This window comes from Neofelis nebulosa, chromosome 12, assembly GCF_028018385.1.
Source record: "Neofelis nebulosa isolate mNeoNeb1 chromosome 12, mNeoNeb1.pri, whole genome shotgun sequence".
NCBI classification, from domain to species: domain Eukaryota; kingdom Metazoa; phylum Chordata; class Mammalia; order Carnivora; family Felidae; genus Neofelis; species Neofelis nebulosa.
The window spans coordinates 76,600,311-76,619,643 of NC_080793.1; the positions used below are offsets into that span (position 1 = coordinate 76,600,311).

A 19,333-nucleotide genomic window follows, 5' to 3' on the forward strand; every position below is an offset into this window, starting at 1 on the left:
GTTGGTTATGTGTGCTTACATGTATTTTATGTGTGTATATACGTATACTCTTATACATGCTCATGTACAAGTGAAATGAGTAATAGTAATGATACCAGGGACTAGAAGAAGGAATACGGGTATTTTTTTTCTTATAAAGTACTCACACTACCCATGAAATACTATAGTGTTATTTGAAAGCTGACTTGGATCATTATTAATCTATATAGAAAACTCTAGGGGCAACCGCGAAAAAAAATTAGAAAAAAAGTTATAACTTGATATGATAATAAAGGTGAGAAAACAAAATCATACAAGATACTCAATTAACCCACAAAGGCCAGAAAAGGCAAGAAAGACAAAAACAGGAACAAGGGCATCAAACAGAAAACAGAACTATGGTAGATGTTAATGTTACAACAATGAGAAGACAAGCCACAGACTATGAAAAAATATTCACAAAAGACACATCTAATAAGAGTTATCCAAAATATACAAAGAACTCGGGGCGCCTGGGTGGCGCAGTCGGTTGGGCGTCCAACTTCAGCCAGGTCACGATCTCGCGGTCCGTGAGTTCGAGCCCCGCGTCAGGTTCTGGGCTGATGGCTCAGAGCCTGGAGCCTGTTTCCGATTCTGTGTCTCCCTCTCTCTCTGCCCCTCCCCCGTTCATGCTCTGTCTCTCTCTGTCCCAAAAATAAATAAACGTTGAACAAAAACAAAATATACAAAGAACTCTTAAAAAAACCCCAAACAACACAGTTTATAAAGGGGGCCAAAGCCTTAACAGACACCTCACCGAAGACAACGTACAGATGGCTAATAAGCACATGAGAAGATGCTCCACATCAGGTACAGCAAGGAAATGCAAATGGAAACAAAACAGATGCCAGGGCACCTCGGTGGCTTAGTTGGTTAAGCGTCTGATTCTTGATTTCAGGTCACTATCTCCCAGTCATGAGATAGAGCCCTGCATCACAGGGAGCCTGCTGAAGATTCTCTCTTCTCTCTGCCCCTCCCCCCGCTCATGCTCTGTCTCAAAAAACAAAAACAAAAACAACCACAGATGCCACTACACACCAGTTAGAATGGCCAAAATCTGAAACACTGACAAAAACCAAATAAGGGCAAGGATGTAGGAATTCTCACACATTCTAGTGGGAATGCAAAATGGTACAGCCTGTGGAAAACCGTGTGGTGGCAATTTCTTATAAAACTAATTTCTTACAAAACTAAACATACTCTTACCATACAATCCATCAGTCACACTTCTTGGTATTTACTCAAAAAAGTTGAAAACTTATATGAAAACCTGTACACAGATGTTTATAGCAACTTTATTTATAATTGCCAAAACTCTAAAGCAACCAAGATGGGTTTCAGTAGGCGAATGGATAAATAAACAGTTATAGCCTGACAACACCATGTTCTTAAGCACTTCAACAAATGTACCACTGAGCCAAGAAAAGGCATGATGGAACCTTAAGTGCATATTACAAAGTGAAAAGAAGTCAATCTGAGAAGGATACATAGTATATGATTCTAACTACACGCATGACGTTCTGGAAAAGGCACAACTATGAACACAGTAAAAGATCAGAGGTTGAGGGATGGGGATGATGGATAGGCTGAACAGAGAATTTTTAGGGCAATGAAAATACTCTGTATGATCCCATAGTGATGGACACATCATTATATGTTTGTCCAAACCCATATAATGCACACTACCAAGAACGAGTGATAATATGAACTATGAACTTTGGGTAAGTATAATGGGCCACAAAGAAGAGAAAAATTGGGAGTAAAGCTTAATGAGTACGGGGTTTCACTTTGTGGGGATTCTGTGACCAGACAGGGGAAGTGATTATTCAACATTATGAATATATTAAATCCCATTGAATTGTACTCTTTGGGGATGATTTTATGTCAACTTTACCTCAATAAGGAAAAGTTAATAAAACAAATTTACTGAACTAGTAAATGCATACATTACCAAAAAAAATTCCTGAAATCACTAACCTACCAGGTAAAGATACTTGAAAAAGTAACCTAAGCCTAAAACAAGCAGAATAAAGAAAATATAAAGGTGAGAGGATAAATTAATAAAATAGAGAATAGACAAATATAGGAAAACACAAAACCAAAGCTGTTTTTTTTTTAAAGGATCAACAAAATTTAGCTTAAGAAAGAAGAGCAAAGACTCGAAAAAAATTAGGAGTAAAAAAAAAAAAAAAAAAGACATTATGAGGTTTCACAGAAAGAAAAGGGGATTATGGTAATACCATAACCAACGACTTGCCAACAAATTAGATAGCTTAAATTAAGTGGACAAATTCCTAAAAAACTACCAAAACTGACTGGAAAAAAAAAAAAAACCCAGAATATCTAAATAGACCTAACAACAAGATTAGATTAAGTTAATAATTAAAAACTTCCCACAAAGAAACGCTAAGGCCTCAGTGACATTACTGGTGAATTCTACCAGCAAACATTTAATGAAGAATCAATGCCAATTCTTTACAAACTATTCCAAGGATGAGGGAACATTTCCTAACTTATTATACAAGGACAGTATTGTCTTAATACAAAACAACAGACAAAGCAATCACAAGAAAACTACAGACTTATATTCTCTTATGAACAGACATAAAAATCCTCTCCAGCAAACCAAATCCAGCTGTATGTAGACAAAATTATACATATGCCCAAAAGAATACATGGTTATTTTATCCTCTGAAAATATTTTAAGGTAATAAACCATAAATCAAAAGAATACAGAACAAAAACACCACGATCATCTCAATAGACACAGAAAATGCATTTGACACAATCTAACAACCTTCTGGGCCAAACAAAACAAAACTCAACAAACTAGTAATAGAAGGAAATTTCTCAAACTTGATAAAAGGCATCTATGAAAAATCCACACTTAACATCATATTTAAAAGAGTAAGCCATTCTTCATAAGATAAACAACTAGAAAAGGATTCCCTTTCTGACCACTTTTCAACATAGCACTGAAGGTTCAAACAAGGACAATTAAGAAAGAAATTAAAGAAAAGGTATCCACACTGGAAATACAGATGTAAAACTATCTCTATTTTCAGATGCAATGCTCTTGAATGCAGAAAATCCCAAGGTATTCACTAAAAACTATTCAAATAAACAAGTTTATCAAGCTTGCAGGGTATATACAAGGTTGCAGATCAATAAACAAAAATCAACTGTATTTCTACACACTTGTAATAAAAAATCCAAAAGTGAAATTAAGAACATGATGCCACCTGTAATAGCATTGATGGGGTTCAGGACACACAGCCCCCAAATATGGCACCTTGGCATAATGAATACTTCAAGTTGAAGGAGTTTGAGAAACAGCAGAAGCAGGAAGGTCACTCTGATATTCCCCTACCCTTACTTCCCTCAAACCCTCATCTAACAGGTGCCCTCCCTATACCTAGAGCAAAGCAGCATCTTTCTCTCTAAAGACAAAGGTAAACTGAGAAGAATCCTAACAAATAGGGCTTGTTGAAGTTCCCCCAGTCAAGTATACTTACCTTACACTCCCTGACCTTTCAAGTCCTTCCCAATTGTCCACTCTTCATCAAAGCTAACGTAGTCTAGTCTAACTGGTTCTTTGCATCTTCATTTCCTTATGAAGACTCTCATGTCAATTTAAAACTTACACAAAATAAATCTGTATGCTTCTCTCTTGTTAGTCTTCATCAGATTTAATTTTCAGATACAGCAAGGCACCCAAAAAGGGTTGAGGAACACTCTTTCCTTCCATACAGCATCAAAAACAATAAAATACATGAGAATATGCTTAATAAAAAAAGGTATAAAACTTGTAACTCTGAAAGGTATAAAACACTGTTGAAATTAATGAAGATCTAAATAAATGGAAAGACATCCAATGTTCACGGGCTATAAGACAATACTGTTTAAATGTCAGTACCTAAAACTGATCTACAGATTCAACACATTCATTAAATCTAACCTGAAATTTTTTGGCAGAAATAGACAAGAGCAGCTGAAAAGACACAAAGAAATTCAAGAAAATCAGAGGAGCAAGAAAAAGAAAAAGGAAACTGGGTATATTACTGGCAGGAGATTAATATAGATGAATGGGAATAGTGTCTAGAAATAAAATCTTACATTTATGGTAAACTCATTTTGATGAAGATACCAAGATCATTCAATGGGGAAATAAGTTTTCCCAATACATGATGATAGGACAAATGAGAGAAGAGAATGAAGTTGAACCCCAACCTCAAGCCATATACAAATGTTAACTCAAAATGCTTCATAAACCGAAGAGATGAAGGTATAAAATTCTCACAAGAAAATAAAATAAAGGAATCTATCTTTGTGTCCTTGAGTTATGCAAAGACTTCTTGAGTCTTTAATTCAACAAAAAATAAACTGGACTTCATCAAAACCCAAAATATCCAGCAAAGAATACCATCAAAAATATGAAAACAGTGAATGAGAGAAAAGAACTAAAAAACTTTCATTTCATATGAGATTTTTTCAGTAATACATATAGAACTCTTAAAACTCTCCCAACAAATAAGAGTCTGGGGCCAGATAGCTCTCCAGGGGGAATTCTACCAAACATTTAAAGCTGTTCTTCCTTTGAAGCTGTTCTAAAAAATAGAAATGGAAGCAAAACTTCCAAACTCATTCTACCAGGCCTTGATTTTAAAAGCAAAGATCCCACTAAAAAGGAGAACTACGGACCAATTCCTCTGATGAACATGGATGCAAAATTTCTCAACAAAATACTAGCAAACTGGATCCAGCAATATATTAAAATAATTCTTCATATTCCTGGGATGCAGAGCTGGTTCAATATCTGCAAATTAATCAATGTGATACATCGCGTTAATAAAAGGAAGGATAAGAACCACATGATCCTATCAGTAGATGCAGAAAAAGCATTTGACAGAATACAGCATCCTTTCTTGATAAAAACCCTCAATAAAGTAGGGATAGGAGGATCATACCTCAAGACCATAAAGGTCACATACAAAAGACCATCTTCAATGGGGAAAAACGGAGAGCTTTCCCCCTAAGGTCAGGAACACAACAAGGATGTCTACCCACACCACTGTTATTCAACATAGTACTGGAACTCCAGCAATCAGACAACATAAAAAAACAAAAGGCATTCAAATCAGCAAGGAGGAAGTCCAACTTTGACTCTTTGCAGAAGACATGATACTCTATGTGGAAAACCCAAAAGATTCCACCAAAAACTGCTAGAATGGATACATGAATTCAGCAAAGTCACAGGACACAAAAATCAATGCACAGAAACAAGCTGCATTTCTATACACCAATAATGAAGCAGCAGAAAGAGAAATCAAGGAACTCAATCCCATTGACAATTGCACCAAAAACCATAAAATACCTAGGAATAAACCTAACCAAACAGGGGAAAAATCTATACACTGAAAACTGTAACAATTTTATGAAAGAAATTGAAGACGACACAAAAAATGGAAAAAAATTCCACGCCCATAGATTGGAAGAACATTATTGTTAAAATGCCAATACTACCCAAAGCAATCTACATATTCCATGCAATCCCTATCAACATAACACCAGCATTCTTCACAGAACTAGAACAAGCCTAAAATTTGTATGGAACCAGAAAAGACCCCCATTAGGCAAAGCAATCCTGAAAAACAAAACCAAAGCTGGAGGCATCACAATTCCGGACTTCAAGCTATATTACAAAGCAGTAGTCATCGAGACAGTACGGTACTGGCACAAAAACAGACACATAGATCATTGGAACAGAATAGAGAACCCAGAAATGGACCCACAGACATATGGCCAACTAATCTTGGACAAAGCAGGAAAGAATATCCGATGGAAAAAAAAGTCTCTTCAGCAAGTGGTGCTGGGAAAACCGAAGAGTGACATGCAGAAGAATGAACCTGGACCACTTTCTTACACCATACTCAAAGATAAACATAAAGGAATATATAAAGGATGAAAGACCTAAATGGATGAAAGACCTCAACATAAGACAGAAAGCCCTCAAAATCCTAGAGGAGAACATAGGCCACAATCTCTTTGACCTCAGCTGCAGCAACTTCTGACTGGACATGTCTCCAGAGGCAAGGGAAACAAAAGCAAAAATGAACTATTGGGACCTCATCAAAATAAAAAGCTTCTGCATGGAGAAGGAAACCATCAGCAAAACTAAAAGGCAACCAATGGAATGTGAGAAGATACCTGCAAATGACCTATCAGATAAGGGGTTAGTATCCAAAATCTATAAAGAACTTATCAAACTCAACACCCAAAAAAACAATCCAGTGAAGAAATAATCCAAAAGACATGAATAGATACATTTCCAAAGAGAACAGGATGGCTGACATATGAAAAAATGCTCAACACCACTCATCATCAGGGAAATACAGATCAAAACCACAATGAGATCCCACCTCACACCTGTCAGAATGGTTAAAAATTAACTCCGGCAACAACAGATGTTGGTAAGGATGTGGAGAAAGAGGAACCTTTTTGCACCGCTGGTGGGAATGCAAACTAGTGCAGCCACTCTGGAAAACAGTATGGAGGTTCCTCAAAAAATGAAAAACAGAACTAGCCCATGACACAGCCATTGCACTGCTAGGTATTTTACCAAGGGATACGGGGTGCTGATTCAAAGGGGCACGTGCACCCCAATGTTTAGAACAGCATTATCAGCAATAGCCAAAGTATGAAAAGAGCCCAAATGTCTATCGGCTGATGACTAAATGAAGAAGATGTGGTATGTATACACACACACACACACACACACACACACACAATGGAATAATTACTCAGCCATCGAAAAGAATGAACCCCTGCCATTTGCAACAACGTGGATGGAACTAGAGTGTATTATGCTAAGCGAAATAAGTCAGTCAGAGAAACATAACTATCGTATGACTTCACTCATATGTGGAATTTAAGAAACAAAACAGATGAACATAAAGGATGGGAAGCAAAAATAATATCAAAACAGAGGGAGACAAACCTTAAGAGACTCTTAAATACAAAGAACTGCGGGTTGCTGGCAGGGTGTTGGATGGGGGAGCAGGGGGAAGGGCTGAAGGGGTGAGAGGCAGTAAGGAGGGTACTTGTTTTGAGGAGCACTAGGTGTTACATGTAAGTGATGAATCACTAACTTCTATTCCTGAAATTATTACTACACTCTACGTTAACTAACTTGGATTTAAGTTTTAAATAAATAATAAAAAATATCAAAATAGTTGCCAAGGGAAAAAAAAAGAACCCTTAAAGCAGAATAATCAAAAGACAACCCAATTAATAATGGGCTATAACTTAATACACATTTCTCTAAAGAATATACAGAAACGGCTACCTGATCACACGAAAAGATGCTTAACATGATTAGCTATCAGGGAAATGCAAATCAAAACAACAGTGAGATACCAATTCACACCCGGTAGGATGGCTATAATCCAAAGGAAGGTAAGTGTTGGCAAGGATGTAGATCAATTAGAAACTTCAGTACACTACTGATAGGAATGTAAAATGTGCAACTTCTTTGGAAGACAGTCTGGCAATTCCTTAAAAATTTAGACACAGAGTTACCGTATGAGGAAACACTTCTGCTCCGAAGTATGCACCTAAGAAAATTTAAAACCTATTGTCCATATAAAATATTGCCAGTAAATATTCATAGCAACATTACTCATAATAACCAAAAAGTAGAAACAAGCCAAATATCCATCATTTGATGAATGGGCAAACAAAATGTAGTATATCCATATGATGGAATATTACTGGGCAATAGAAAAGGGTAAAAACAACACTAATTCATGCTATACCACAGATGAACCTTGAAAATACGCGAAATGAAAAAAAGAAAAGAAAAATATGCTAAGTGAAAGGAGCTGGACAGAAAAGGCCATATAATTTATGATTTCATTCATTTGAAATGCCTCCAACAGACAAATTCTTAGAAATTACTTTTTGCCCTACACTGGGGAAAAGGGAGAATGAGGAATGGCTAATAGGTGTAGGATTTCTTTTTTTGTTTTGTTTTAATTTTTTTTTTTAACGTTTATTTTTTTGAGACAGAGAGAGAACATGAACAGGAGAGGGTCAGAGAGAGGGAGACACAGAATCCGAAACAGGCTCCAGGCTCTGAGCTGTCAGCACACAGCCCGACACGGGGCTCGAACCCACGGACCGCGAGATCATGACCTGAGCCGACCGAAGTCGGCCGCCCAACTGACTGAGCCACCCAGGCGCCCCTCTTTTTTTGATTTTAAATTTTTTTAATGTTTATTTATTTTTGAGAGACAATATGAGCAGGAGAGGGGCGGGAAGACACAGAATCTGAACCAGGCTCCAGGCTCTGAGCTGTCAGCACAGAGCCCGACGCTGGGCTTGAACTCACGAACCATGAGAACATGACCTGAGCTGAATGAAGTCAGATGCTTAACCAACTGAGCCACCCAGGCGCCCCTAGGATTTCTTTTCTTTAGAGTGTTAAAATGTACTGGATATAAGATAATGGTAATTGTTGCACAACTCTGTAAATATACCAATGTGAATTTCATGTAAGATACTAATGAGTTGTACACTTTAAACGGATGAATTGCATGGTATGTTAATTTTATCTCTCAATAAAACTATTTTAAAAACAAAAGTAAAATAAAGACACATCCAGATAATAGCCAAATTGTTGATGCAGTTTTTGTATAGTGTGATTTGGACATTTTAGTATTATTCTTCAGTGTCCCTCTACTTTTCCTCAGCATAGAGTTTTCTGTTGAACATGTGTTATTTTAATAATTCCAAAATGTAAGTTCGTAAAAATACATAAGGATACGTTAAACCACAGTAGTCTTTATAAAATACTGTTAGGTTGTGAATTTTTTTCTTGTAAGTAAAAGAAAAATACTTACTTAATTGCTTGTGCTCCTGGTCTTTGCACGATCAAAGTGCTAAATTCTTCCACTACAATATCTAACAGTTCAGGTGTTTCTCGTTTTTCTCTTAGAACAATAGACATACTTTTCAAGTGAACAAAAAACTTCATGGCTTCAAACTAGAGTGTATTCAGAGGAATAAAATGAGAAGAAAACATATATGTAAATACAACAAATACTCTCATTCCTATACTTTATTCTTTCCAATAACCAAAAAATACTTTAAAAACAACCCTTTATATATTAAATTATCACCACATTAACATTAAAAAGTAGAGGCAATTTTTATCCTTACCTTCGAAATTAAAATAAAGAATACTTACAGACCAAATATCAAAACAAGTCAGAAACCTACTTCTGAGATGATTAAAAACAGGCCTATCTATCATTAAACTCTAAGGTATATAAGGCAATAAAACATCTTACTGTTTTAGGCAAGGTTGGATCAACTGCTGTTTCACTGTAGCCAATTGCTTCATAGAGTAAAACTTTTTCTTCAGGCGTCAACATTTCTTCAAGAACTACAAATCATAAAGAAGTGTTTTTCATTCTTAACTGGTAACATAAAACTAACCCATAATTTAGCTGCCTTTAACAAATGAAATGCAAATTTAACTCCTTTTATACTTTTAAGAAATTATAAAAAAACTTCGTTAATTAAAAATTTAATGTTTATTTACTTTTGAGACAGCAAGAGACAGAGTGCAAGTAGGAGAGGGGCAGAGAGAGAGGGAGACACAGAATCCGAAGCAGGCTCCAGGCTCTGAACTGTCAACACAAAGCCTGACATGGGGCTCGAATTCACAAACTGTGAGATCATGACCCGAGCCAAAGTTGGATGCTGAACTGACTGAGCCACTCAGGCGCCCCTTTTTTAATTTTAAAAAAAGAAATCATAACCCCTGAATGTCAGGATGGCATTGGCAATTTTAAAAGGATTAGTCTCCAAAAATATAAATTGCTAAATATATAAATTTAGCAATATAAATTTCTAAGTATTTGTATTAGGCTCAAAAAATGGCTAACAGTATTACACACTTAATGGCATTGTGCTAAGCAACACACTTAGCATACAAAGTAGGTAGTATTAATATCATAATCTTCCCATTTTACAGATGACAAAATTGAGATTCAAAGAGTTTAAGTAATCAGCCTAGGATACACTGCTAGTAAGTGATAGATCCAGGATATAAACTTAAGCCCCTAAATCTCCAAAGCTATGATCTTAAATATTTGGTAAGGAAACAAAAACCTTTCCAAAAACAATTTCAACAGAAATGTACAATGGCTTATACCATTTGCAAATTTTCACTTATGCATTTCACTTATGCATTTCATCTCTATGCATTTACTAAATCCTCTGAGCATAAAGTTCTTCTGTAAACTTTAAGGTAAAAAATTTATTTTTTATTTGACATATATATTTGCAATGTTATAAGAGTTTTATTGAGAGTAAGAATAAGTTACATATGATATGTATGCATATTTTGCTGATTTCAATTAAAAAATTTTCTGCAGAACTTTTATTTTCACACCTTATGATTAGCTACACTAAATTAATCTGATGATTAACTGCACTACTATAAAATGAAATGGACCTACTTCCAGGCTTAACATCTGGCTGTTCTTTACTTCTTGGTTCTGACCAAGTCCACAGCCAGCTAAACCATCCTTTATTGTCCTCCGAATCTTTTGCTCCTTCTCTGTAAATCCTGTATCCAGCTTTCTTTACCTAAAATAAATTTCCAAATAAATGACAAATTATCCTTATTTAGCAATCTAAATAAATAGAAATATGACACAAAACTTAACTATTCTAGTGAAGAAATATAAACAACATACAAACTGACAACAAAACACAGTAACTGCAACATCAGCCAAACCTGAGAATGTAGGACTACCAGAGGACTACCAGAGGACGATCAGCCCTGCTGTCTTACAAGTCACGGTGATCACACGACTCCCCCCAACATTGGATTTTCACCCTCATATGAACTGAGTGTTTGATAAGCCAAATTATTCAGAAAGAATTTTTTCCCCATAGGACCTAAGTTAAATGGATGGGGCAAAACATTAAATCAAGTTTTCTTTTTTTTTTTTTTTATTTTTTTATTTTTTAAATTTTTTTTTTTCAACGTTTTTTATTTATTTTTTTTGGGACAGAGAGAGACAGAGCATGAACGGGGGAGGGGCACAGAGAGAGGGAGACACAGAATCAGAAACAGGCTCCAGGCTCCGAGCCATCAGCCCAGAGCCCGACGCGGGGCTCGAACTCACGGACCGCGAGATCGTGACCTGGCTGAAGTCGGACGCTTAACCGACTGCGCCACCCAGGCGCCCCTCAAGTTTTCTTATACTACAAGAGGCAAATTTGAACCCCTTCCAGGAAACAGCATATTATAGCACAACACTAATAATATGACTACATCTGTCAAATCTACACGGAATCTAGATTTACTTTTACTAATTGAAACATAATCTGGAATTACCTCAACTTCTGCCTGTTGTCTTGATATAGTTATATTAAATACATCCAAGATCTTTTCCAACTCCTAAAAATATAAACAAAAGTGTGTTTGAAATAACTTTATATAGCTATACAAAGATTATAAAAATTATAAAATTGCATATATAATCTATCAAATTGCTGCACTAAAGCAAAAATGTAATAGGAAGCAGAAAATAGATCATCTATCAACATAATATTCCTGTTAAATTCTGAGACGCAGTGCTTATATATGGGTCAGCCTGGAAACTGTACTGATGGAATAACCTCAACAAAGAAACCATACATGTCATGCACACGGGTGTCACAACCTGGCATGATTCACAGACCCATACTAAGAGGTATCATACAGGTACTGCTTAAAATGATTTTGGGGTTTTACTACAACAAGGGTAAACACATCAGTGTCACTTTCAACTAAAAATCATAAATCCTTCATATTATATGCACAGTTGGTGCCATCTTTAATATAAAGCAAGTCGATCTGTATACATTTAAAACTTATTTTGAAATCCTACATTTTCCAAAGTTTTTCTGGCTACTGAAATAAACTGAGATAAGCTAAATATTTCATCCTATCAATACATTATTTCCATGATTGCTTTTAAGAATTTCCTGCTAAAATCTTTTTATCCTCCCTAGGAGAAGCAAACATGACCTACTATTATCTAGAAAACAGCTTGACTCAGGATTCTACTATTCCAGCAGACTTGTAGGATTCAGGTTAAGAACCAAAATAATAAGGAAATCTGTATCCATCCCAAAAGGCCTCTAAACCCAAGCATTCCTAATTAGTCTAAGTCTGCAGAAAGTCTCCCACCTCGAAATAAAAATAAAGCTCAGTCTTCAGGGAGCTCCTAATTGGAATCTGGCCTAGATTCAGAATGGTTAATTTCAAGAAGGTACCTTCCCTCAGTCTCCCTGAACTGAACTTTATCCCACAAAACAAGCCCATCTAGAATATACTATAATGCTAAAAGACTAGTATTTAGGGAGTTCTCAAGACAGATAATGAAGCATAAAGTTGCTGGTTAAGACTGGAAATTCCACAAAACTAAGACAAGGCTCTCTGTATGGGTAAAAAGTTCAGGAAAGTCCATACAAGAGATGGTACTTAAGTAGAGCTTTAAAAATGAGTAAAAGTGGGAGAGAGAGAGAGAGAGAGATGAGGAAAGGCAGATGGACTTGGCTACAAACGTAAGCATGGTATGTATAAAAGTCAAGAAATTTATTTAATTAACACCGTCAGATGTAACAGAGAAATGGAACGGTGACAGATAATGTAAGGCTTTGAAATAGAGACGCAGAGAAGATTGGAATCAACGTGGCAAATGCTTTTTAGGCTTTTGAGGTTAAAAACGTCATAGTGTGAGGCTTCAAATTACTATTTACATGAACCCAGATCTCCGCAGATTCAGAATAGTCTCTAATTCCAACAGGTCACAGGAGAATATCACCAGAGCTCATATCACCCAAGTAAATTAAGAACAGGAGTACGAAAAAGTCTAAGTTAAAAGACAGAGTCAGTCAAAATTGAAGTAGGAAGTGTTAGTCACTAAAAACGGAGGAGTTATGTAGCATAAAATGTTCAACATTTTTTTTAAATGCTAACCTGCAAAGAGAGGAGAAGTTCACCAGTTGGCTTTTTAGTTGTTATCTTTTTCTTATACAGTTCTTTATACTGCTTCATTTTTTGCCTGTGTTCTCTAATATACTTCCATGACCACATCCGTAACCGGGGGCAGACATTTACTTCCAGAATGCCATGTATAGCATAAGTCCACCTATAGTAAAAAAACAAAAACAAAAACAAAACCCTACACTTAACACCCTCAAACCAACGGTAGGAAATAAAGTTACTTCCACTCCAAAACAACATATGTACCTATATAGTACACAGACTATCAAAATGGTGTACTGAGTATCTGATTTTTCCCAGCCTTATTTAAGACTACATTATTAACCTTACCTTCTTCCAAAGTGGAAATAAACAAAATCACTAAATTTTGTTACAAAAAAATATAGCTCTACAGAAAAACTATGGAAATATTACTTGGCAAATAGCACTTTAGTCACCTGAATAGTAATTAAGAGCCAACTAAATTAAAAGTATTTCCAACTTCTAGAAACAGCAAGAGCTTAATAAGCGATTAAGACTTCTGAATTTAGAAACATTTTTTAATGTTTATTTTTGGGGGGGAGGGGCAGAGAGAGAGAGAGACACAGAATCTGAAGTAGGATCCAGACTCTCAGCTGTCAGCATAGAGCCCAACACAGGGCTCAAACTCACAAACAGTGAGATCACAACCTGAGCTGAAATCAGACACTTAACCAACTGAGCCACCCAGGCACTCCAAGACTTTGGAATTTAGAAAGGGGTTATACTTCACACACATAACCCGACTTTCAAGTTCAATTACATAGGCTGAAAGTATCTAATACGAAAGTTTGGATTTTTTTTTTAAAAAGATATTGCTAGACACAAACTAGGATATAGTTTTTAATAATCCCAAAACTATAGTTAATGAATGGTATTCTAGTATCTCCTTTTATAAATTTTCTTAGCATCCCTTGGGGCGCCTGGGTGGCTCAGTCGGTGAAGCGTCTGACTTCAGCTCAGGTCATGATCTCACACTGCATGAGTTCGAGCCCCACATCGGGCTCTGTGCTGACAGCTCAGAGCCTAAAGCCTGCGTCAGATTCTGCATCTCCCCCTCTCTCTGCCCCTCCTCTGCTCATGCTCTGTTTCAAAAATAAATAAAAACATTAAAAAAAAATTTTTTTTAATTTTCTTAGAATCCCTTAACTCAATTTAACATAATAAGCAAAAGCCATAAATCAAACAGTTTCTATCCTTTAAGAATATCTTAAAAAGTTATTCTTAAAGTCAATAAATTCACTTTTATGCTATATATTATAAATTTAAAAAATTAGATCAAGCAATTCTACTTCTGGGTATTTATGTGAAGGAAATGAAAACACTAGTACAAAAACATATGTACCCTGAGTATTCACTGTGGCATTAATAACAACAGTCAAAATATGGAAACAACCTAAGTGTCCATCAATGAATAAATGGATAAAGAAAATGTGGATGTATACATACACATCCACACACATGCAATGGAATATTATTCAGTGCTAAAAAGGAATGAATCTTGCTATTTGTGACAACATAGATGGAACTTGAGGACATTATGCTAAGTGAAATTAGACAAAGAACGATCAACACTGTATGATCTCACTTATATATGGTATCTCAAAAAACAAAAATAAAAAAACCGAGTTCATAAATACAGAGTACAGACTGGTAGATGACAGAGATGAGGCATAGGCAGTGGTTAAAATGGGTGAAGGGGATTAAAAGATCCAAACTTCCAGTTATAAAATAAGTCATGAGGATATAATGTACTGCACGGTAACAATAGTTAATACTACACTGCATATTTGAAAGTTGCTAAGAGATCATAAAAACTCTGAAGGAAAAAATTTTGTCATTTTATCTGGTGACGGAGGTTAACCAGACTTACTGTGGTCATCAGTTCACAACATATACAAATATTGAATCATTATAAACCTTAAACTAATGTAGTATGTCAAATTATACCTCAATTAAAAAAAACTAAGCCATATTACCATTCTCTGGCATGATAGTGAAGAGGTACATCAGGTTTGAATTTCCTATATGGCAGATTTTGCGTCATCATGTCAACTGACTCAAGAAGCTCCATAATGCTGAAATACTAAAGAATGAAAACATTAAGTCTATTAAACGTTTCAGATTTTGTGTTCAACTGTTTAAAAAGTTAAATGTTACTCTAAGACACTGTGGATTTCTGAAACACATTTAAAAATCTTAGTTCTGAAAAATAAACATTAAAAAGTATCTTGGTTTTGCTTTTATCAAATTATAACTCAATTCAAAATTTCATTTTAAAAAAAATCACCTGTGGTTTATTAAATTCAATTGCTATCTCATGTAACTCAACTTCCAGGTTTATCTTGGGTGCAGAGAAGTCAAAATCCGATCGCCGATTCATCTGAAGTTTGGCATTAGCAGATATGGGGCGAAACACTGGAAAATAATGCAAATTAAAAAAATTTTTTTTATATATACCTCTTCTTTATTATTTTTTTAATATATGAAATTTATTGTCAAATTGGTTTCCATACAATACCCATTGCTCGTCCCAAAAGATGCCCTCTTCAATACCCATCACCCACCCTCTCCTCCCTCCCACCCCCCATTCAGCCCTCAGTTTGTTCTCATTTTTTAAGAGTCTCTTATGCTTTGGCTCTCTCCCACTCTAACCTGTTTTTTTTCCTTCCCCTCCCCCATGGGTTCCTGTTAAGTTTCTCAGGATCCACATAAGAGTGAAAACATATGGTACCCTATGACCCAGCAGTAGCACTGCTAGAAATTTACCCAAGGGATACAGGAGTACTGATGCATAGGGGCACTTGTACCCCAATGTTTATAGCAGCACTCTCAACAACAGCCAAATTATGGAAAGAGCCTAAATGTGTATCAACTGATGAATGGATAAAGAAATTGTGGTTTATATACACAATGGAGTACTATGTGGCAATGAGAAAGAATGAAATATGGCCCTTTGTAGCAACATGGACGGAACTGGAGAGTGTGATGCTAAGTGAAATAAGCCTTACAGAGAAAGGCAAATTTTAAAAATTTAAATTGAGTTATATTTCAAGAGTCTCTAAGTACTAAAGGGATGGAGTTGAAAATATTGATTTTCATTTCTTATACTCTTTCTACTTTCCCAGGTTTGCACACTGCTATAATTCAGTTAGATGAACTGTCAATTAAAAGATTCTTTTATCTTTTTCCTAACTATAATTTATATTTTCTTCTTTAAGTAAACAGACTAACTGAAATTCCCCTCAAAACACCAACATAACCCTTAAAGACAGGAACACTCTCTAAAAGGCAAAAATAGTGTAAAAAATGTTGACAAAAATACAGTTTTAAAAGAATTACATTCAAAATGCTAAGAGGAAAGAGATTTTATTTAAACACTGACTTCTATTATAGAATTATAATTTTTGAATTTCTGGTCAGTTTCTATGTATCCATCTGCCTCCTTTTGACTTGTAAAAGGAGATTTGAGAAGATGAGTGAGAGTTTACCCAGGATAACCTTCCTGGCTCAACCCATAATCTAAGACAGATTAAACTAAACCTTTTATATTTAGTATCAAAAAAGGATAACAATATTCTTGCAAAGGGAGGCCAGTAGTAGCTCAATCTATAGAAAGATCAACTATTATCAGCTAATCTGTGTAAGAACATAGTACATTCCTCTGGTTTTAATCATCCCCAAGGCACAGCACTTAATTTTTTCACATTGAGCATTCAAATGTACTCAACATATTATACTCAATTATATACATATGTTGAACTTGAATAAAACAAGAAGATATTCCACAATAGGAGACTGGTTAAATTCATCATGGTACATCCATACAATAAAATACCACACAGTGAAAAATAAGAAAAACTTATATGTAAATGGAAGGATACGTACAAAGCAATAAGCCACTAAAATGATTCCTCTCCCCCACCTTTCTCATGTTACATGGAAGACTACACAACTCCCATACCCTCCCTGGTCGCAATCTCTACCCATCCCGGGGTTACAATCTCTCCTACCTCTCTCTGATTTTAGCTCCTGGCAACTCTAATTTCCAAGTGACTTCCACATACAAATGCTCTTTCCAAAACCAAAGCCTCTCAGAACCTTGGACTCCTACCCCTTACTTCATCCACTAAACCTCATCATGCCCATAGCCCCGCCCTCTCCATAAATTCAGTCTCAAGCATCCAAATCTCCTACCGCCACCACGTACCTCTCTAGTATTCTGATACCAAACCTCCAGGTCCTGTGGAACCTAACACTCATTGATCCTATTTTCTCTGTCCTTCACCTCCGCCTCACGTCCTCAGTTCCCTCCCCACCCTATTAAAATTCTATGATCGGTTGTGAATCATTGCCCTGCATTCACTCTTCATTCCTTTGTCCTTCTCACTTTTGTCAGTGATCAGGCAAAACCCTAATTCTGGATAAAACCCCTCACCATGTATTCTACACCTATAATCTACCACAGAAGTTGAATTTTATCGGGGAAAAAAAAATTACACAGTCACACAGATCGGCCTCAGTATGTCATAAATCCCACAGTTCCTCAATGTTGTTGAGAAATCATACAACGTTTAGTCAAGGACAGGCCAAATCCATACCCACAGCATGTTTTTGCACAAGCAGTGAACTAGGAATGACTGTTACACTTTTACACGGTTGTTTAAAGGAAAAAAGAAAAATATGCGACAGAGGCTGTATACACATGGCCTTCAAACTGAAAAATACTTAATTTACTACATGGCCCTTAAAAAAAAAAATTGCCCAACCCCTACCCTATCTCAGTGGCTCTCAAAATTTGGTATTAATCAAAATCACCAAGAAAGCCTATTAAAACATAGATTGCCAAGGTTCACTCTCAGAGGTTCCGATTCAGTCTGTCTGGGATGAGCCCTAGGATTTACATTGCTAACAAGTTTCCAAGTAATACTGATGCTGCTAGTCTGAACTGCACTTTGAGAACACGGTTCTAGTCAATTCTCTCTCCCGTTAACCTACATGGGTATTTCACAGCCTCTCCTCCCTCCAAAAACCTCCCAACACCTCACATATTAAGAAGTAAGAGCTCATCAAAGAAATTCCATAAACTATCACCATCTCTACTGCCCACCCAGTATCAGGACTTGTGTCTCACGCCTGAAATCTGTCTTATAATTGAACTAATCATGTTCTCTGTGCGGAAAAGCACTCCACTTGTGTGCATGAGATCCTATCCCCTTTTACCCACATCAATAAAGAAATTATCCCTTCTCTATCTTGCTTCATTTATTCATGTTCTACAGATGATTCTCATCTCAACCTATGAATAAGCTGTTGACTCTCCCATTAAATTAAAAAAAAAAAAGCCTTCAGTCCTCCTTCCCTCTCCAACAGGTATGCCAATTATCAATTTATTATCTGTGAACTCTGAATTCATCCTTCATTGTCTATTCTAAAAACTAGACTTGGGCCCTTGAAATATTTTTTCTTTACCAGCCAGCGTAATACTAATCTTTATTAGTAGAGGGCGCCGGAGAGATACTGTAAGAGGAGTTATGTTTGCTGGTTCTAATGTGCTCATTCCACAGACTCCTGCACTGCCATGGTTTTTCTACCACCCAGCTCCCACAAAATGGCTCCTACAGAATTCTGCTCCTTCAGCGTCCCGCTCCTACGGTATGACAGCAGCTCCTACACTATGACAGACTTCTTCAGCACCAGCCTCCTGAACTGCACGGTGACTAGCAGCAGCCAGCAAATTCTCCCAGCACTCTAATGCAGTTCTCCAGTGAAGTGCCTCCCACAGGATAAATCTCTATGAGAATCCATAAAGTTCCTGAGGGTGAATTTCCAACAAGTTTAGAGACTTTCCTGGCAATCGGTGAGCCCTGGTCACATAGATCTCCATGCTGAGGCAGGCAGACCCTCTTCTCTGGGCACTCCATCTTAGTCCTAGGGTAGGGGCAGTTCCTTCTACTATTCCTTTTTTTCTTTAGAGTTCTATCTACTTGTTAGCCAATCCTTTGTGACTCCAATCCCCTGTTACAGTCATTTTTTATATTAAACTTCCCCTGCTCAAATTACTGTGTGGTTTCTCTCTCATCAGGTCCTGACTATCGCAGCAGGAAATGACAGCAGGGCAAAGGAGAATAAGTCAAACCTAAGTGACAGACAGGAGAATCATCAATACACATGACAAGAAATCTCATCTGTTCCTAATGTTTCCTTTGATGAAAATAATCTAGAAAA

General features: G+C 36.4%; 1 protein-coding gene across 4 annotated transcripts in view; it reads right to left on the reverse strand.

Annotated features, from left to right (window-relative positions):
- VPS13A (vacuolar protein sorting 13 homolog A) overlaps positions 1 to 19,333 on the reverse strand; it is a 253,825-nt gene that overhangs the window by 198,007 nt on the left and 36,485 nt on the right. For 3 of the 4 annotated variants that reach the window (XM_058695652.1, XM_058695653.1, XM_058695654.1), the window contains exons 11-17: positions 15,396 to 15,523; positions 15,085 to 15,191; positions 13,061 to 13,232; positions 11,432 to 11,494; positions 10,545 to 10,674; positions 9,369 to 9,463; positions 8,919 to 9,061 (exon numbers count right to left, since the gene is read on the reverse strand). In XM_058695652.1, coding sequence (XP_058551635.1) covers positions 8,919 to 9,061; positions 9,369 to 9,463; positions 10,545 to 10,674; positions 11,432 to 11,494; positions 13,061 to 13,232; positions 15,085 to 15,191; positions 15,396 to 15,523 — 838 coding nt within the window. The remainder of the gene's footprint in view (positions 1 to 8,918; positions 9,062 to 9,368; positions 9,464 to 10,544; positions 10,675 to 11,431; positions 11,495 to 13,060; positions 13,233 to 15,084; positions 15,192 to 15,395; positions 15,524 to 19,333) is intronic. The other variant, XM_058695655.1, reaches the window with a different exon arrangement.